Source organism: Anopheles nili, chromosome 3 (genome assembly GCF_943737925.1).
Source record: "Anopheles nili chromosome 3, idAnoNiliSN_F5_01, whole genome shotgun sequence".
NCBI lineage: Eukaryota > Metazoa > Arthropoda > Insecta > Diptera > Culicidae > Anopheles > Anopheles nili.
The window spans coordinates 67029971-67051615 of NC_071292.1; the positions used below are offsets into that span (position 1 = coordinate 67029971).

The 21645-nt window shown below is 44.8% G+C and overlaps 2 protein-coding genes across 2 annotated transcripts; one reads left to right on the forward strand and one right to left on the reverse strand.

Annotated features, from left to right (window-relative positions):
- Positions 1 to 715: 715 nt before the first annotated feature.
- Positions 716 to 21434, reverse strand: LOC128726210 (uncharacterized). Its single transcript, XM_053820004.1, has 13 exons — positions 21296 to 21434; positions 19977 to 21028; positions 19817 to 19907; positions 19598 to 19748; positions 19332 to 19508; positions 19110 to 19258; positions 18106 to 19026; positions 17863 to 17986; positions 17621 to 17797; positions 17365 to 17540; positions 15804 to 17258; positions 15102 to 15621; positions 716 to 2695 (listed from the first exon to the last, which is right to left on the reverse strand). Exons 1-13 carry the CDS (start codon positions 21344 to 21346, stop codon positions 744 to 746), a joined length of 6996 nt encoding a protein of 2331 aa, XP_053675979.1. The 5' UTR covers positions 21347 to 21434; the 3' UTR covers positions 716 to 743.
- LOC128726211 (ATP synthase subunit alpha, mitochondrial) lies at positions 7712 to 10854 on the forward strand. The gene is made up of 4 exons (XM_053820005.1): positions 7712 to 7877; positions 8545 to 8781; positions 8853 to 9193; positions 9319 to 10854. Exons 1-4 carry the CDS (start codon positions 7812 to 7814, stop codon positions 10328 to 10330), a joined length of 1656 nt encoding a protein of 551 aa, XP_053675980.1. The 5' UTR covers positions 7712 to 7811; the 3' UTR covers positions 10331 to 10854.
- Positions 21435 to 21645: the final 211 nt, after the last annotated feature.

Here is a 21645-nt window from a genome sequence, read left to right on the forward strand (position 1 = left end):
TACTGGATTTTTAAAGCTTTTTTTAATCTCATATACCAACCCCCCATTTGGATGGTGGTTAAATCAATCGACCCGTTTTCCATTTATGTATTTTTAGTATTTGAAAACTGTAAATCGTGTCCCGAAACGACAATCTTTGCGATGCAAAGGGAAAATATTTCCATTTTCTTGCGCTGACTGAGGCGTTTCGTTGCGCTATAAAATAGTTACCGTAAAGAAGTCATTACGAAATTACTGCTGTTTTCCGTATGCTCTCTCTCTTGCACACGCGTTTTATTCCTATTGCTCTTTATGTGCAATAAATAGGAACAGCAGTTCCCAATTGCGTCCAACCAACATTGCTATCTCAACAAGTGCTATCAAAATATAAATCCAACGATAAATTCAGCGATAAAAAGTAGTCACAAATGTCCTCCTCGAGGTGGCTAAAAGTAGTCATTAAAAGATTCAGAAATAAACACAACAGTGGGGGTTGTGTGAATAGGTTAAGGTAAAATAACACCTCCACAAACTTGTACATGGCATAACTGACGCGAGCAGTTTGAATAAATTATGGCAACAATTAACAAAAGTGCAGAATTAGTATAGTCAAGGAAGGGAAATTCATCAACATATGCTAACACGAAAACGAAAGCAAGTTGTGGTTGGAGTGTTGTTGGTTTTTTGGGGCGAAAGGCCAATTGCCATTCTGGTATATCGTTGGCAAAAACGGGTCAGCTCATCATCGTACGGGGAGACGCATTTTAAACGCAGGTAGCCGTAGTCCCATTGCTGGTGGCTGTTGTTCCATCGAGCCGGAAGTCTCGGCTCTTGGAGCACATATCACAGATGCGTTTTACATCCGGGTTCAAGAAGGTACAGAAATTGCAATTCCATTCGCCACCCGTTTGCGTTACTTCCCCGAGACCGCCGCCGGTTGTTGGGCTGGGGTTGATTATCGTTACCCCGCCAGTGTCGAAGGTGGTCGTTTTCTTTTTTCCCGGCGCTGCAGCTACGCTGCTGTTGTTGCTCTGGTACACGTTGCCAGCGTTGTTGACCAAAATGCCCAGAGTGGTGGTCTGCTTGGTGGTGTCCTTGAGAGATGCACCGGCGGCCGCTGATGACGATGATCCAGAACCTTGGGGTGTTACTTGTCTTTTTTGCACCGCATTCCTTCGACCATCACCATTCTGCTCAAATCCTAGCAGCTCATTGGCGGCCGCCTGGGACAAGGACATTTTGCCAATCTTCTGTACCATGGATGCGGTCCCTGTAGAACCACCACCAGAGGAAGCGTGCCGTTCGTGACGGCGCGTTTCAGTGGCCTGTTGCTTCGAAGATGAAACGCCAGTAGACGATTGCCGTACAATTCCATCCACTTTGTCGGCGGCTTTTGGCTTCATGGCTTTTAGCTTGTCGTTGTGATTACGGCGCAGAGTCGTCGAATGGCTCGACGATTCCCTTGCCCTTCCCGAACGATTTTGTGTCTCCTGACGCCGCTGCCGAGTGTCCTCACCATCGTCGGCCATACCGGCCCGGTTACCGACACCATCATCCATCTCGTCAACCAAAAAATCACCTCGTTCGCCCAAATCCTTGGTGTAGCCCTGTTTCTCTAGGTTTTGGTACACATAGTTCCACGATTCAAAGCATCCGAATCCGTCCTGGTTTTTGCTTGAAATTCGTCGGCTCACATTGTTGCTTTGCTCTTGTTCGCGCTGCATCTGCTCCTCCTCGTAGCTATCGAAATCCGACTGCCGCGAGTTCCGTGACGTCTGATGATGCAGATGGTGATGATGGTGATGGTGCTGCTGCTGCTGTTGCTGCTCCTTGTGGTTCCTTTCGGCCAACGCTTCGGGCAACATGTCACTCTCGTAATCAATTAGCAGCTCAGCATTCTTATGATACCGGTCCAGTTTTTTGGCACATCCTCCAGTGGTCCGTTGCAGGGTGTCGTTACTCCGGCGCATACTGGACACCACATCGTAGTCATCGTAGGCTTTCTTTTTGTTGCTTAAAATCGAAGCACCCGGTTGGGCCGGCGTGCCTGCATAGCCTGAAGTCTGCGTGGCAGCGGCTGCCATGGTGGAACCACCGTACATTGACGCTTCCGCCATAGCTGGATCGCCGTAGGGATACGCCAGCATACCGTTGAAGTTGCGGATTGCAGGGTACCCTTGGTTCATGGCCGAAAGGCGGTACGAACCGCATCCATCCAGCAAACCGTTCTGATGATGTTTCATTCCACTCATAATAGCCGGGCCTCCACCGTTCATGAACATCGGTCCGGGCGGAATCCCCATCGGAAAGTTTGGGTTGCCAGCGTACTGCATCGCTGGGTAGCGTCCGCTGCCTGGAACATTGTTATAAGCATGATTGTTACTGTTGCAGTTTACGCCAGAGCTGCCACCTCCGCCACCGGGCGCGTTGCTGTCGCCGCCAGCAATAGCACACGTCATCATTCCGTCCAGGGTTCCCTCGTAGGTGGAGGACATGGCGGCTGCCGACGATACTGCCGGCTGTCCCCCACCGTACGGCGTTGCTAGCGTGTAGTGAAAGGGTTGGTCGATCGAGTGTCTTTGCATGTACATGTTCATGCCGTACATGGCAGAAGCAGCAGCAGCAGCGGCACTATTCGCGTCCTGATAATGATCAAGGGACTTTGAATGGGGCATCGTTGCCAGAGTGGGAGCGCCAGCCTGTTGCTGCTGCTGCTGTACTGCCGAAGCGCTCGTCGGCGGTTGGACATTATGAAAACTACCGTGTTGAAGATGATGATGATGATGGTGATGATGGTGGGGTTGTGGTGGATGGTGAAGAGGTTGGTATGCACCACCGTATACGTTGGCTGGCATTGGCTGCTGCGGCGGCGGTGGCGGCTGTTGTTGTTGCTGTTGCTGCTGCTGATGATGATGATGCTGCTGATTATGAATACTACAGGGTGCAGCAACAGCGCTATTATACAGCAGACTACTGCCAACAACCATTCCGTTGCCACCACTACAATAAGCAGCTGCTGTTTGCGGTGGTGGCCCAACGGGAAGAGTCTGTTGGCTTTGCACATGGAACTGATACGGGTTGCAAGAATTGCAGCTACTAGCGGACGCTAAAGCGGACGCACTATTATTGCCGTACGTGTCTGGAGAGAAGAGAAATGAAGAAAAATCGAACAAGATTTACGATTTGCCCACGAGCTTTGGAGTATTTTGAAACCAAAAATTAAATAGACTTGTCGTCGGGACGCACACAAGGGACATGAAGAGGTTTTGATTGTTTGGAAGATATTAGACGGATACCTATGATCAAGTGATCGAACATGTACATCATGCACAAATCGTTTTAGTGTGGAGAAAAAAGAGAAAGAGTTTAGTGGTCACAATTACAAAGAAGACAAAGTTATTTTATTCAAAACTGTTGTAGCAATTGGTGCCATCTAGTACCATCTAGTAAAATTCTTTATATCAAAGGATTCTTGAAGCTCGTGACTAGTCCTGTTTGCAGGAATTAGTAAACAAATATTACATTATATAAAACATAATCAATGATCATTATACTACCGCTAGGTTTATAAGGAAAAGCCTGAGCTAGATTGTGTTAATATTGCAAACAGGTATGACATTGATAATTAATAAAAAGCTAAAAAAGTTTATTTTTTACGATACATATTTTACGCTGAAATGAAATTCAGGTCCATTCAGCTATATTTATAACTTAACGGTTATTATGTAACTTTCGTAGGCAAGTGCATTCGAGTAAACCAAAGTGCGTTCGGGGATGTTTGAGAACGTGTACGGTATAGTAGCACATCGTCTTTTCCAATTTAGGGCAATAGATAGTTTTTAGCTTAAATAAATGACAAACAACAACGAAGCAATGAATGAAACGATAAAAATATAGTATGTAAATTTAAGTACTACGTAGGTTGTTTAAATAGTTGCATTCAAAAATAGATTTTAGCATATTTTCATGCGGTAGGTGATATAATGTTAAATATAAGATGGAACAATACAGTGAACTATTTTCATTGGACTAATTTTACGAGTGATGCTAACAAGATATGTTTTTGAGCAGTATACCTCTTAATTTAGCTTGTTGCTTTTTATGATGCTTATCCTGTATAGAGTGAGCCATTTGTTTGACTGTTTGCATAACATCAGCTAAAAATTATAATATGAAAAGCAAGTTGTTGTCTTTATCAATGCTGTTTATGGCTAAAACTAATACTAATTTTGATGCACTCACCAGCGTGGTAATTTCTAAAATTGTAAATATCAATCCAATCAACCGAGAGCCGAAGAGCAGTTAATTCACTATAAATTTCTTTCATCATCTACGAAAGAAAGAAGATTTTGAATGAACAATCCGTTTCCGTGGTTCATACATTTGTCACCCAACGGCATTCTAATTACCTGACATTCAACATACGCCGTGAAGGCATCTCTTGCAACGTTCATCACCTGGTCCGGACAAATAGGCCCGTCCAGAATGAGAGTTTTGTTTGGCATCAGCTGATAGCCCATTGCTTGAAATAGCTTTTCTGCGTTCACTAGGTTGGCAGCAATTTCGTGTTGGTAGAATCCCGAATACATCTGAAATCGTGGCAAACAAATTATAGTGCAACTGAGTAAGCTTTCGCAAACCCGTAGCCATTTGCGTACCTTTATAACTTTATATTCCTTTCTCCATGGTTTGACAAAAAGATTGTTCGCGTATTGGCTTATTGCCTCAAATCCGATCGATGCTTTATAGGCCGAAAAATCGTCCAGTTGTGCAACAGAACTGGAAGGGAATCCAAAGTTGCATTGATAATTTGTACAAAATTATCAAATAATTAAAAAAAACATCACTACCTGTCGAATGCATATTTTGTGTCGTCTAGGAAAAACTTTTCATTTGGTGGCACCTTCCCCAATCGCTTTTCAATCAGATCTAAAACGAAAATAAAATCATGTTTTTCAGACATGAGTTGTGCATATAATGACAGTGGTGTGCTCATTTTTTTAAACACTCCACTATGTGCTAAGAAGGTAAAAAAAAACCCGCAGCATCAGGTAGTAAAAATTGTTGTTTCTACCGTTTAGAACGTTCACACAAATCAAACAATCACATGGACGAAAACGCGACATGCATTGTTTCTTATCTATTACTTTTAACGTCGATTTGCGCTACGCCCATCGATGATTGAAATTGCAAATTCAAACGCGACGTTTCCATTTGATAACACCAATGATTCACCCAAATGATTTACGGCTATCGCACTGTGAACGATAGCGTGACCGGGTGAAATTCTACAATGTTAAGATAATTTTTGGTTAACGCTCTGTTTCGGTTGTAAAAATCCTCTAATCAATTAAATAGGAAGTTGATTAAAACTTTCTTAAATGTACATCTCGTTAATTGATTTGTATGTTGCACAAATCGTACAACAATTTTTGCTCTTAACCAATTGCAATTTAGTTCGGACCCTGTGGCACCTGCCGCAAGGTGATATAATTATACCTAATAACGATCGCGGGGAACTGGTTTTCCCACAGCACTCGCGCCGTTCCTGCAACAATCGTACTATCACTTTGCATTTTTAAGTTTTTACCTTCCACAGCTCGCCGCAGCTCAATCTTCATCATCGTTTCCTCCGACTCGACGTACTTCCAATGGTTATCCAATATTTGTTTCCATAGCGCGTCGTGCGTTTCGTTCGGTGCATAGGCCATCTTTGGATAGGTGGTTTGCTTCGGGCCCCGCGGTAACAAACTCCAATCGGGCCAATGTCGTCAATTGATTTTTCCTCGCCGACACGACTTTGCCCTACTCTCGTTTTAGTGATACCACCGCCACCGCGATACCGCTGCACAGGTCCAATGCCGGAACCGGAAGGAAAGTTCGGGAGCCCGTTTACGTGTACACTTGTCCGCACTTTCGTAGCGTAACATTGGGATCGGAATGCACCGTCCGACACCGATACGACAGGTGAACCGCCTGTGGGGTGGTCGTAACTTCACACGTTTCACAATAAAGAATCACGTTGCGGTCTTATTCGCCCGTATCCGCTTCCACTCGTGACATTTTCGTTTCACCAGCGATTGAACAACACATTCACTCGGACAGCTTCGCCAGCAAGCAGGATTGGTAAATTGGAAACAACCAGAAAATGATGCTTTTTTAACTAGAATTTACCGAATACTGGTCCACTTTTTCCTTTCGTTGCACAGTACAAACCGCTCGTTATAAATATAGTGACTCGCCAGCAGCAAAACACGGCGAATGAAACAAAAAAAAACACTAGCTTTCTATAAAAAGATCTGCATAGCCAGCTCCGTCTCTGTCGACGACACAAAACACTCACTCGTTGGGGATGATGTGTCAGGTGTGTATTGTTGTTGCTTGTTATTGCTTCGCTTTATATCGGTCATCACTTGGCCATTTCCTCGGGATACATACCTCGTTAGATCGCAACATCCCTTAGCTTGGTGTCCGCAACCGTATTATTTGCGCTCGTTTTTACACATCTTACTCGGCAAATCAGCTCCTTAGCTAGCTCAACTTCCGCAATGATTCATTTCATCTCGAGTTCTTTCACTTATTCTTCTCCTTGTTCTCGCTCTTTCCGGAAAACAGGTCAATGGCAAATGCGCCAAAGGCAACCATCCACTGCGCACTGGTTAAACACTACGTACATTTTAGTTCACTGGTTTACTAATACTTTAGGATGAGAGATACATTGCAAAATATGATATATTTCCAAATTGCAATGTATAGAACACTGCATTTTCTGACAGATGTGTTCCTGCTACTTTTGCTCTTGCACTGCGCCACTACCCCTGATGGTGATTTGCTTCCGTATCCCTCAGCATTACACAACGCCGTAGCTTTGAATGCTGCTCTGGGGAAGAAACCAGCTGAGACCATTGCACGAAACACGCACTCAAATTAACGAATTGATTCTACTGTTTAGGAATTTGATAACTTTTTCACAGATGCCCAGGATTCGTGCAGGATTGTTGCTACTATTTACGTTTGCCTTGCTGTTGCTTTCATTACTATTGTTATTATGCTTGTGCAAAGTTAGACCAAAGTCTAGCTAATGATTTCAACTACCAGATGACATACGTAAAAACTACAGAGCATATGTAATTGTTATAATTTTACAGTTTACTCGCAATTTTCTTCGGAAACATTTATCAGAGATACTTGGATAAATTTCTGCTGTTACTTTAAATTGTGGAAAAGATGTTCGCTATGAAAGTAATCGCACACTCTTGTTTGTTTCGAAATTTGTTAACAAATATACTAGAAAAAATTACAACAAATAAGATTTTGTTAAATATACTGCACGAAACAGTTGTTACTGGATTTTTTAATCAGCTGCAAACGTCAAATCCATACAGAATTGTAAAATTTGATACGTTCCACGATTATTCGAGCAGTTGGAAACCATTCTTGTTCGAAAATGTTCCGAATTTCAAATATTAGTGAATTTTAATACATATGTAGTTGTAAATTCCATGCAAATTAAATTATAAAAAGAATGGTTTGTGTACTTTGTTTTAGATTTTTTTTTATGTACAAAACATTGTAAAAATCGATGAAAAAAATAAAATGATAGCACGAATCAATCAAATCGAGCAAGAAGTAAACTAGCTGTGTTAAACCTGCTGCTCGGAACGGTAAAAATAGCGACAGGAAGAATAAGAAGACCTCCATTTTCTTCGAGCAAGTCGCGCAGTTCGTGCGAGGAAGTGAAGGAACCCATTACCCAACAACGACGACATCCGTGCAACTTTAGGCCGAAGAAAGAAGTATTCTAAATCCAGCTACAGCCGCAAACAACAACGATGTCGATGATTTCTGCCCGTTTGGCGGCCTCGGTGGCCCGCAGCCTGCCCCGAACCGCTAGCCAGGTGAGCAAATTTGTCCCAAATAACGATTCCGGAAACCTCCCCCATCGAAAAACGTGTGTGTGCGAAGCGGTCTTATCGATTCGTTCGCTAGCGGAAAAACTGGTGACATAACCAATGCGCCGGGTCTTTTCGAGCGATTCTTTTGAGAAGCAAAAGTAAAGTGCAAGTGCTGGTGAAATGGCGAAATATTTTGTGCATGGAAAATGCATTTTACTAATTGGCGCTAGGTTATGCAATCGAGAAGATTTTCACAACGCCGGGTGCACGGTTCTTCTCGTCGCGATGACGGTTCTGCGTTATGTAACGTCATATGCCCATGGCTGAAGTTGTGAAAACCGCAAAATAGTGAAGAGTTGGAAAAGTGTTTAAGATGCTTATAATCAACAGCGAGTAAACGAGAAAAAATGGCTTTTAACCAAAAATGCCGTTCAAAAGTGAGACCGATGGAAATGCCCTTCCAGGAGAAGAATCCATAATGGCGGATGGACAATGACAGCAAAGGAGAAATGCGAGATAGTCTGCCGCATTGCAAAGTAAATCTAGGATGTATTTATGCCGGTTTAAAAAAATCCTTTTAATTTTTTGGCGATTTTTTGTGACCATTCCCCAATTCCTTTTTCGTGTCATTGTTATGTAATTAATTCCAAACTTTTTTTCTCTGCCGTAGGTCGCCAAGATTGCCGTTCCGGCTGTTTCGGTTGCCGCTCGCAACTTCCACGTCTCCACTGCCAACCGTGGTGCTGAAATCTCGTCCATCCTCGAGGAGCGTATCCTCGGCTCGGCCCCCAAGGCTGACCTGGAGGAAACCGGCCGTGTGCTGAGCATTGGTGATGGTATCGCCCGTGTGTATGGCCTGAAGAACATCCAGGCCGATGAGATGGTGGAGTTCTCCTCGGGTCTCAAGGTACGTCGGTGAAGAGCAGCACATTTTTTTTTCGATATTTTCGGATTCATGGGCGTATTTGGTTTCTCTAGGGTATGGCCCTTAACTTGGAGCCCGATAACGTCGGTGTGGTCGTGTTCGGTAACGACAAGCTGATCAAGGAAGGCGACATCGTCAAGCGTACCGGTGCCATCGTCGACGTGCCAGTCGGTGATGAAATCCTTGGTCGTGTCGTTGATGCTCTGGGTAACGCCATCGACGGAAAGGGCGAAATCAAGACGAACCAGCGCTTCCGTGTCGGTATCAAGGCCCCGGGCATCATTCCCCGTGTGTCGGTGCGCGAGCCCATGCAGACCGGTATCAAGGCCGTCGATTCGCTCGTACCGATTGGACGTGGCCAGCGTGAGCTGATCATTGGCGATCGTCAGACTGGGTGAGTTAATTCTCCCATCCTTCTGTAAAAAAGCAAGGGACTATTTAGATGGGTGACAATTACTGATTCATGTTTTTATACGTTTATTTTCGTGTTTGGTGGGTGGGAATAATTGAAACATGCAGCAAGACCGCTCTGGCCATCGATACGATCATTAACCAGCAGCGTTTCAACGACGGTCAGGATGAGTCGAAGAAGCTGTACTGTATCTACGTCGCCATCGGTCAGAAGCGTTCCACCGTCGCCCAGATCGTGAAGCGTCTTACCGATGCCGGTGCGATGAAGTACACCATCATCGTGTCTGCCACGGCCTCCGATGCTGCCCCGCTGCAATACCTGGCGCCGTACTCGGGATGCGCCATGGGTGAATACTTCCGTGACAACGGAAAGCACGCCCTCATCATCTACGACGATTTGTCGAAGCAGGCCGTGGCCTACCGTCAAATGTCGCTGCTGCTGCGTCGTCCCCCGGGTCGTGAGGCCTACCCCGGTGATGTATTCTACTTGCACTCGCGTCTGCTGGAGCGTGCGGCCAAGATGAGCCCGACGCTCGGAGGCGGTTCGCTCACTGCCCTGCCGGTCATCGAAACGCAGGCTGGTGACGTGTCCGCGTACATTCCAACCAACGTCATCTCGATCACGGACGGACAGATCTTCTTGGAGACTGAGTTGTTCTACAAGGGTATCCGTCCGGCCATTAACGTCGGTCTGTCCGTGTCGCGTGTCGGTTCCGCTGCCCAGACCAAGGCCATGAAGCAGGTCGCCGGTTCGATGAAGCTGGAGCTCGCCCAGTACCGTGAGGTGGCTGCTTTCGCCCAGTTCGGTTCCGATCTCGATGCCGCCACGCAGCAGCTGCTGAACCGTGGTGTGCGTCTGACTGAGCTGCTGAAACAGGGCCAGTACGTGCCGATGGCCATCGAAGAGCAGGTCGCAGTCATCTACTGCGGTGTGCGCGGTTACCTGGACAAGATGGACCCGAGCAAGATCACCAAGTTCGAGCGGGAGTTCCTGGCGCACGTCAAGACCAACGAGAAGGCGTTGCTGCAGCAGATCGCCTCGGAGGGCAAGATTTCGGACGAGGCTGATGCCAAGCTGAAATCCATTGTTACCAGCTTCATGTCCACCTTCTCTGCCTAAACGGTGCTGTGTTGCGTAGAGTTCTCGGAGTCGTAATTCATTTTTTCACATCCCTTCTAAGAAGAGAGCGAGAGAGCGAAAGCGAGCAAAGTAGCGAGGTTTATTAAAAGACCTAGCGACAGTGTGACAAGATCATGGTGGGAGATAAACCGAGCAAGAACGCGCGCGCGCACAGGTATTTGTTTTGTATGCCATCAGCAAGAGTTATTGTACAACCGCCCGCCTCTAAACAGCTAAGATGCAGAACTGTAGGATGTTCACACCTGTGCGATTGATAACATAAATGATCCTACCGCTATTAAGATCCGAGGGCGAAGGCGAACGTGTATTAGGGAGAAAATGTAGATGGAAGAATTTAAATAAAGCGAGCGACGGTCACCTCCCAGCGCTCTGCCAAGCCATGGTGCTCGTATGACCCTCTGGGCAATCATTAAGGCTCTCCGAGTGTTCGAGTGGCCCGTTTGGACGCTGGGATGACTGAATAAAAAAATCGAATATACCTTGATTTTTATGCTTTCCTTTGTATCCTTTTTATCACATTCGACAACCACATTTGATGGTATACACATTCTAGCATCACGAGACATAGCGAATTTTCCATCTTTTGTATTTTTTGTTATACGTATTATTTTTTTTCATTCCAAGGATACGAATGGGTTCTGAAGGAATCTGCTGTTTTTTTTCTTTCAAATGCTTGACAAAAAAATAAAAAAAAAACAAGTCGATTTTTAAGATTCTTCTTCACGTTGCTTTTTTCCTTCACAATTATTGTTTCTGGTTTAGCATTTATTCGCAATAATAGGTGTAATGTTATAATAATAATGATAATAATAATCAATAATAATTGTGTATATAATAGATTAATAGTTATTTTACTTTGTGTCGCTTTTTTCCTCCTTATATTGCAACTGCCGTTAGCGTGTTCGTCCGTGAGTCCGTGTCCGGTTTGTGTGAATATTCTTGTTTCTTTGCATTTCTTCTCCGCCAGCTCTTTACATCTTATCTTCGCTAATCGATTCTCTTTTTTTTGCCACGGCTGGTTGCAACTTTTCCATATTTCAATAATATCTATGAATATATATTTCTATTTATTGTATTTTTTTCGATGAGCTGAGATAAATGCTACCATCGGCATTGTTGCTTTCTTTGCTTTGTAGTAAAATAAATGTTGTATAATCTGAATGTGTGAGAATATTGGAGTATGAGAGTTGTTTTCGCTGCCTTTTCCTCGCGGTGGTAGGACCACATCCTTCCACAACGCAGTTTAGCAAGTATTAGCATTGATTTGTGGGTCTTTTTAGTATCCTTCTTCTATTAAATATGAGTTGTGTCTAGCACGGGTTTTTTATTATATTTAAAAACGAATGGGCATTTGCTTGCCTGTTTTGATAATTTATCTATTTTTACAATGTTTCTCTGTGTCAGGTTCACATCTTACAGGTTCTGGTGTTTTGTTTCACGTATGCCATCTTTCGAACAATCATCTGACCATGCGAATCACTGGTAGTTTGTTAGACGGTACAACAGCGGTTACATTATGTATATTTGTGATTTTCTTTTGTATGTTTATGTGTTTATGCTCCCAACATTTAAATCAACAACCAGCCATAGTTTTTCCCTCGGAGTGTTGTGAATGTTTGGTTTAGCTTATCTTGTCTGTACATTGTTTCATCTCCCACAAATTCGTGCTATTCAACTGCAACTCTACTGTACACGTGTGATTAGGTTAATCGAGATCCCGTGAAAACGTCCTTTTAAAGCATCAATTCCCGCCCTCTCTATCGCTCGTGTTTTTGCTTGGTGGTACTCTACTTATGATACTTGGTTCGAAATATGCGTTTTTGCCGAATGTACAGTGCTCCATTGAACGTTACTAAAGAGTCTAGAGTTTGACTGAGTCGTTTTCTTAATTCCTTTTCATTTCATTTTTTGTTTTGTTTCAAGAGATCAAATCATGAGTTGGAAAGACGAGTCGAACCATCTTACAGGGTGGTTTTTGTGCTAATGGATAGTGCTATAGTGCGGGTGTGCTAAGGACTGGCGATAATTCATACGCTTTACAGGATTTACAATTTACATGCTCAGCTACTGTTAACTCCTGCATTTGCAAGGGAGTTTTTATTGTGTTTTAGCAGCTGTGTTGCTTCATTTGTATTGCATCCATTCGGTACTATTTACCTACTTTTATACCGGCAACGGTGTGCCTATTGCCAAAACTGTGATCCACGCCGAATGCAACGACGAGGGCAATGTAAAAAGAAAAGAATCTCATTAACGAAGAAAAAGAACCACGTGTCTTCTAACGGAACGCTCGAAATTTAAAAAAAAAAAACAGAACAGAGAGCACTCTTTCGAAGGTGAGGTTTTTGCAACCAGAACACAGGAACAAACGACCCCTCGTAACCACGTGGAGTACGTGTAACTAGACTCAGAGAAGAAACCATTATGTACAGCGTGTCTAACGTAAAGAATTTGCACTAGCATACATGGCTTTAAATTACGTTTTTTCGCCATCGCGTTTGCGTTAACCGAGAGACATTATTTCACATAAAAACAAAGAAGCTATAAAAGAAAAAAACAAATATCCTACTGGCTACGCGCACGTGTGCCCTTTTCACCCTCATTTGGCCGTTCGTCGATGCCACAGCAGCGATCCTCGCGCTGTGCATGATCAACACAACTATTAAATAAAGAAGTAGTTGCAACATCGGTTTCACTTCGCTTGCCCGCAGCGGTCACACAGCGTTGGGAAGCAATGCTTCCGACCTTATGCTAACCTACCATGCACATGTCACATAGATCTGCAGGTCGCAAAAACATCATGCGCATCTCTAATCTAATCTCTCCTCCTCTTGTTTAGAACGAGGGTTCGATAATAGTTACATTTTGATTGCATTCCCAGACTATACTAATTTAAAATATGTGCTTATTTATAAATGTACAATTATATGCAACATACGTATATAATTCCGCATAAGGGTCACTATTGTATTGTTTAGCCTGTGTTCGGAGTTTGCTTACCGCCCAAGGAGTGGCAATGCTCCTTTTCTTCCTACTACGTCTCATTTACCGACTATCTCTATCGCGAAGCCCTCATGGCCGATTCAAACGCGTCCAACGCGTCCTATTTTCGCCAAAAGGACCCTTACTGTAGTTCTAAAGTAAATTAAACTATTTAATCATCATCTTGTGCATTTGTGATTTGTTTTTTTTTTTAGTTTTCTCTATCTTCTCTCTTTCTCCCTTACATACACATAGTTTCAAATTTGTACAGATTTGTGTGTGTTTTTTCATGCTCAATATCAATGCCCCTTGTCCTTTTTTTAAAATGATGAGCACGCTCGTTCTGGGACTAAACAAAAGAGGTTATAGTTTCTAGGTTTCTTGTACGCTCAGCAGCTCTGCATAAGACAACATGTCGAATGCATTTGCCGTAATAAATAGAGACTATCGTTTTGCTTCCCTTTCTGTATGTTCTGTATGTGTATATGCTTCGTGTTCATTGCACCAGCCCGTTTATACGGTGATTGAGCGATAATTAATAAGGAGTATGATAAAGTCTCAAGTTTCTACGTGCTAATTGCGGCGAGATACGATGGACGACGTTACAATCAAACATTAGATGTTTTTTTAAAATGCTGTACGAATGATGGACATAAAGCTTTACAGAGAATTAGTCATTTCAATAAATTGTGTTACACCGGTACTGAATCTCGCAATGGGAATGTTTGCAGTTTACAATTTGACTAAACGGTAAAACGTACCAACATACAATTGACGATTGTTTCCGCAACAACATACTTACTTACTTGTCCAGCGCTACAACAGCGATCGCGGGCTTCCACCAAGACCAATTGGAACTACTCACGATCGAGCGTCATATCGAGTCAATTGAGACATACCACGGAACCCTTGACCATTAGGGCGGTCTAAGAAGATTTTACCATCCGGACAGGTTACATGATCAATTTGTAACTAGTGGAATTGAAAATGGTATGAATAGCTCCAGCTTTGGCCTTCGCGACAGGTAGTTTGAATGGAGATGTTTCCACAGGCCTTAGTTCAATCGTATGGCTGCAAACACCTTAACTCGTACTTCAACGTAATATTATTTTTGGTACTAACTTTTGACCCAAGATAGGTGAAGTTTTGAACGACTTCAAAAGTACACTAAACAAAGCAAAAACGAGCAGACCAGGGATAGCAACCGTGAGCAAGACATGCGGTCATTATTACACGTATTGAAATGATTGTTGCAAGTAGTCAATCGACTCGGTAAAGCTGTCGACGAAGGGGAGGTTGTTTGGCGTTTTTGATATATCCGTGGACAACGCCGTCGCGTTTCCTGCGGCATCGCCCTGGGACTGAGACGGATTGAAATTCATACCGGGTTGCTGCTGCTGTTGCTGGCCTGCTACTCCACCAATTGATGGGTTGTGATGAGACATATGAGGCTGACCACCGGTACCACTTGCACCCGGCACAGAACCACCACCACCTGTAACACCCACCTGTCCAGGGGGACCAGGCGCGTGTTGATGATGTTGCGCCATCTGCGGATGATGCGGTAGGTGACTGTTGTACTGCTGTTGCATTTGTTGTTGCTGTTGCTGCTGTTGTTGCTGTTGTTGCTGCTGCAAATGATGCTGATGTTGATGATGTGTTTGATGCGGGCTTGGGGTTTGCTGGGCGGCGTGACCATGCTGTAGCTGGCCATGCCCTTGAAGTCCATGTCCCATCGAATGGCCGATGGTTCCGGAATGATGAGAATGGGGTATCTGTTGATGGGTACCGTGATGGTCCTGAAAGTATTGTTGCTGATGGTGATGCAGTTGCTGCTGGTGATGATGCTGATTCATCATTTGTCCCGGTTCTACTACAGGAAGCATCTGGCTATGGGCATGTGATGGATGCTGCTGTTTGAAGTGGTTACTTTTCGTATGAGGCTGTTGTTGATGATGTTGCAGTTGCTGCTGCTGCTGTTGCTGTTGTTGGTGCTGATGGTGATGGTGATGTTGTACTTGCTGCGGTGTTAGGGCTGGCGATTGTACGCTCTGGCCCCTAGATGGTTGATGCGAGTCTGAGCTTGTGCGAGGAGTAGCTATCATATCGTAGCCTTGTTGTTGCTGCTGTTGCGATTGCTGTTGCTCAAAAGTGCCGGACGTTGCACCCATCATTTCTAAGTTGTTCAATATATTGCCTAAATTGTTGTAAGCACCATTGTTGCCAGTATTTGCATTGCCTGCATCTTCTTGAAATTCCATTTTCATCATATTGGCGTTCCACATGTCCTAAAATAAAGACATTCGGTCTCGTTATTTCAAATCACCCGAGAAAACCTCAATAGCAAATAATTTGAATTATGTATTGACTTAGGTTCATTATCGTTTTAAAAAGTGTCTAAGCCTAAGATCAATCAAAAAAGTAAACTAAAGTTTAAGATCAATTTCTTTCGAAAGTTTACCCAACTCACCTGATATCCCATCATGTCCTGACTGTTCATGTTCATCATATGCTGCTGTTGCGAATGAGAATGTTGTTCTTGCATGGGTTTACTTTGCAATCCAGCTGCCTGTGTGTGATGAGAGTGATGTGAAAGATGCTGCTGTTGCTGTTGTTGCTGCTGCTGCTGTTGCTGCTGTTGAAGCTGAGATTGCTGTGCATGGTGTTGCATGTGCTGAGCGTGATGCGATGATTGATGCTGCATTTGCTGCGGAGAAAGGAAACCAGCCGAGACACCAACACCCACTGTCCCGGCGGTAGTAGCGTCGTGCATTGCGTTGTAGTACTTGTTGTTGGTCGCACCTTTCATTGCACCGCTCGATGAACCCTGGGTTGGACCAGCGGATCCAACTGCAACACTGCCTGGCAAATTCGTTTCCGCGTTGGTGGCGTTTGCGATTTCCATGCCTTGCCAATCGAAAGCGTTATTCAATTGGCTGTAACCATACGAAATATTGCCAGTATTCGCAGCTGCATTTGTGCTCGTACCCACGGATTCTCCCAATCGATAACCCATCGAGGCGGCTTGCTGTTCCGGATTCCCGGCGGCCCCACCACTTCCACCAATACGAGCATTGTAGTGGAGACCTGCGGCATTGACAGGACTGGCCATTCCGACAAATTGAGATTGAGCATGATGATGTGGGTGTGCTTGAGAGTGGTGCTGCACCAGCTGAGATTGTTGCTGCTGTTGCTGCTGCTGCTGCTGCTGCTGTTGTTGCTGCTGCTGTTGCTGCTGCATATGATGATGATGGTGAGGATGATGCGAATGATGTGGCCCGCCAGTAGATACACCAGACCCCGACGGACCGAGCGCGGAATTGTAGTTCATTCCTCCAGCATCGTACGGGTTGTAGGGAATATTCGGTCCGCTGCTGCCATTATTACCACCACCCAACCCGGCGCTGCTTCCGGCGCTACTTGTTCTTGACGGTGGCACCATCATACCGCCAGCGGATGATCGTCCGTCCGTTTTAAGCGTAACGCCCTGATTCAATGCCATCATTGGATTCGTACTCAGCTGACCCATCACATTCGGGCCTCCCGGTGGCATTGCTGCAACCGACGGGTCTTGGTGGACCACTTTTTCGATACCTTTCAACCCAAGGCTACCACCGGGGACGGTAGACGTTCCTGCCGCCATCGCACCCAGCGGTAGTTTTGTGCCGGAAACGATTCCCGATTTGTCAATGATGGGGTCAACGTGTGCCATCACGTTGCTCGGAGATGCAGCAATCGTTGCGAGCCCAGGCGGGTGGGACAGTTTTTTGTGTTTAGCCAGGTTCGCCGCCGTACGGAACGCTTCCTTACAACCGTCGATCGGACATCGGAAGGCTGCCTCTTCCTCGTGGCACAATTTATGGCGTTTTAGTGACCGACGGGCGGCAAACAACTTATTGCAAATGTTGCACTTGTATTTCTTATCCTGTTTTTTTTTGTTTTATGAATTCAATCACAATGTTTTAGGAATATAGGAAATACAGGAAAACAAATGAAATATTATACGTAGCAATAAATTTTTTTTAACTTACCATCGAATGTGCTATTTTGATATGTTCTTTAAGCGCTTCCTGCGTGAGGAATGACAACGCACAATGCTCACAAATGATAGATCGGTCCGTTACCGTCTGATGTACTAGCTGATGTTTATCGTAGTCCTGTTTCAATATGAAAACCTTTGAACACTGTTCACAAGCAAACCAAACGTCTGTTCGAGAGGAAGCAGAGAGAGAAAAGCATTAGTAATGTGTTACGTTACCAGTTACAGAGTTTTTTGGCCGGACATACCATTCTTGTGACATTTCAGCATGTGCTGGTAAACCTTTAAATTAGAATTGAATATTGCACTACATATCTCGCACGCTATGCTCTCTGTGTGATGGTTCGTTTTCTGAATGTGTCGATCGAGCTGGGCTCCAGTAGCAAACACCAAATTACATGTTTTACAGTTTAATCGGAGCAGTTCTGAAGCGAAACGAGAAAATATATCGCTATTAGATGCTGTGGGAGACGGGGACCCATGAACTTACTCTTGCCTGGGAGTTCTTTGCCTTCCTTGCTGACGAAATGATCCTGTACGTGCAGTTGGAACTGCTGCGCATTGATAAAATTAGTTTCGTCGCAGTGTTCGCACATAAAGTTAGCCTCAGGAAGCTGAAAAGCAGTAATTTAGAAGGGAGGAAAATAAAGAGTATTACTTGTAGTCCTTTCAATTCGTAGGCGATAGCGAATGTGGAATTAAAAGGAGGTAAATTAACACTACCACCACTTACAGAGAATCTCCTCGTATTGCCGGGTAAGTTACTGGTACCCATAAAACTGCTCCCTGGTCCGCCTATCGTATTCGCGATTCCGCCCGATCCATGGTGATGCGTTTGGTGCTGCAGATTGTGATTTTGTAGATGATGGTGCGCACTCTCTATGAAAGTGCCGGTTGTTGCAAGCGGATCTTGCATCGGTTGCACTGTGCCACCGCCGCTACCACCAACTCCCGGAAGCGACGACGATCGATGCGTCGTAGTCGATGCAAACTCCAGATTTTGCCATCCACCGAGATGTTGTTGCTGTTTGTTCGATCCGAATGTGAGAGAGGGATCGTTAAAGGCCCCACCTGCTGGCTGACCAGTTACGGTGCAGGTTAGTGCTGATGTGCGGCTACCAGTAAGCGATCCGCTACCGGCAAGCATTCCAGAACCTCCGTCACTGCTAGCACCTATCGTCGACGGAATAGCCGGTGTCGACGATCCCGCCGCCGTATCGGAAAATTCATAGTTGAACGACATGTTATCGCTAAAGTTGGTACTGCTATCGCCAAGCGATTTTTCACTGCTTCCAAGCGATTTCTTTAACGCACCACCGATCCCCTTGAGAGAATCACATGAGCCTCCTCCCAACATGGCACCATCGCTATGGGTGAACAAATCTGTAGGGCTTGGATCGACTAGCGAGCTAGGCGTACTGGCGGTTGCAATGGCGGGTGTGGTTTTTGCTTTCTGTATTCGTTTCGAGGGAGGATCAATGTGATGGGCAGTCTTCATGTGTCGGGCAAGGTGCGATTGGTTTTTGTACGATTCCTTGCAGTTTTCCACCGTGCAGCGGAAAGCGCGCTCGTCTGAATGGCAAAGTTTATGGCGTTTTAGGGACCGTTTGGCGGCAAACAGTTTGTTGCATATGTTACACTCAAACTTGTTTTCCTACAAATAAAAAGAGATTATATTGCAATACAATGCAATATAGAAACACTTGGTTTTGAATAAAAATACAGCGCAATACTTACCGGAACGGAGTGTGAATGCTTTATATGCTCCCGCAAGGAGGGTTGTGATAGAAATGAGACACCACACTGCTCACAGGTGTAGGCTTTGTCCGTAACACTAGTTCCCTGCAGTAGCATATTCCTTTCCAAGGTAGTTTTTTGAGTAAACACTAGACACGGAGATGAAATTATCATTGGACTATTGTTGCAAGAACTCCTGCAAACGCAAGCGCTTCTACTCACCGTTGTGATGCGTGCGAGTAACGTGCTGGCTGAGTTTGATACTGTTACAGAATATTGCACCACAAATGTCACACACCAAACCTTCCGCCTGATGGTTGGTTTTCTGGATGTGCTTTTCGAGATATTTCTGGTTGTTAAAAACGATACCGCACGTTTTACAGCTGTATTTGTGAGTTTCTGATAGGAAAAAGTATAGACAGAGTAATGATCATTAGAATGTTACTGATATGAGAGAAGCAACAGCAGCTGCAAAGGCGAATACTTACTTTTACAGTTTTGTTCCGCAACCCTGTCCTTGCTTATAAAATGCCCCTGGACGTGTATCTGATACTGTTGATTTCGCGTAAACGTTTCACCGCAGTGTTCGCATATGTGAGGTCGATTTTTGTGATAGATCCGATTATGTTCAACGATTTCCTAAAGAAACATGTATGCAAATTGTAATTAAAATTGCGTGTTCCCATTGAATTATTTCATTCTCTTACCTCGGACGTGACTCCGCGCTGCTTCCCACAATCGGGACAGAATCCCGGATGGTGACTAAAGTGGATGACAAGAGATTTTCGTTTCCTATAGCTGTAGGGGAAACGGCAAAACAAGTAAACCATTAGTTTGCATTTCTCACGAGTGACTCACGCGACGCACCTTTTATCACATAGTAAGCACTGGTACACTTGCTCCTTGTTTCGCTCATGCGAAACCATGCTCGAATCGTTTGTATCGAGCGTGTTAGTGTCGGAGGAAAGCATCAACGAGGTGTTATTCGTCGACGATTCTTCCTCCGAAAAGATTTCGTTCGAATTACTAATCGAATCGTCCTCTTTCATTAGCATCAGATCCTCGTCGTCCTCATCCTTTAGCTCCTCGAAGCAATGATCGTCGGCGATCGAATACGGCGGATCGAAATCGAACTCTTCCTTCTTGATGTAGGTTGCGGGTGGTGAGTGTGACGATCCACTGCCGTAGCAGATGGCGGGAAGCGACGTTCGAACCGTCACCGTGGTTAGCGCGGGCCGTTTCCGCACAAATATTCGTTCGTTTTTATAAATCTTCCACGTCGGAAAGATGCTTTGTTCGAACATGTTGAACAGCAGCTTAAAATCATGATTCGCAATCATGCGAACCAGCGATCGGTTCATCCGCACATTGCCTAACCACCGATTGGCGTGCGCAATTCGATGGCTCGCCTTTAGCAAAGAACTACCTTTAGTGCTAAATTTCGTCCCTAGTTGTACACTGTCGGTTGGTGGCAATCCGTCGAAGATGCTGCCTCGTAACAGCTTCCCCCGAAGATCCCACGGGGCAAATGGTGGCGGTTGGGTGCGGTGCGGGTGCATAAGCAGCAGACCGTCGCCACTGAGGGAGAGATCTGTGCAGCGAACGCTGGTGGCAGTGCTTATGTCAAGACAGGCTTTGCCTGCAACATCGCCTCCGTCGTACGAGGACAGGGTCGTGCGGCCTGTGGCTATGGACGAGGACGAACCTGAAGCTGCCGCGCTACGCGATTTTAGCAGGTTCACCACAATCACATTTTCGATATTATTCAACTCTTTGAGTATTGCTGGCCTGTAGAGACGCTCCTGGCAGTCGTTGTACAGATACTTGACGTACAACTTGATGGCCGAGATAAGAAACAACAGCGCCTGGTATTTATCGTCCGACTGTAGACATTTCAGCGTTTTGATCAGCGCTTTGACCTACGCGGGAAGGACGTAGTAGCCGTTTATGTCATGTTGTGCAAATTTATTGCAGCCACATCGGGGACAGGTATCCGTGGCCACACATACCATACGTAGACGCGCCAGTTAAGGAAATGCACAATGGAAACGCAAGAAAAGTGAGAGAAAAAAAATCCCAACATTAGAAGCTGTGAAGAGATGCAGTCCCAATTTACGAGCCACTCAACCACCACCGGACCAGCGTCGGGAGTGGCCGTGCCGAATTAGGCCATCCTCTGTGCTTACCTGTATCTGGAACATATGTGCCCGTGACCTGTGCTGCATTTTCACTTCCATTTAGGCCAGAAAATGGTAAGAAAATTAAAATTTTCTTTGATTGTTTACCAAAATCCTATCCTTTGACATATTGCTTTTCAGAGTTTTTTTTATTATTTTTTTTGCTGCTTGACTTTTTTTATTTGTCAATCTGATGCGAAGAAGCGCAAGGTTATCATGCCTGACAGATTGGATTGTGTGCACTGAGCCGCCATTTTAACCATCCGTTTGACATTTTTCTATCCACTTGAAAGTAATTGATTCTTTAATTTTGAATTCTTTTACTTTTTGCGAGTTTTACATATATTAATGACCACATA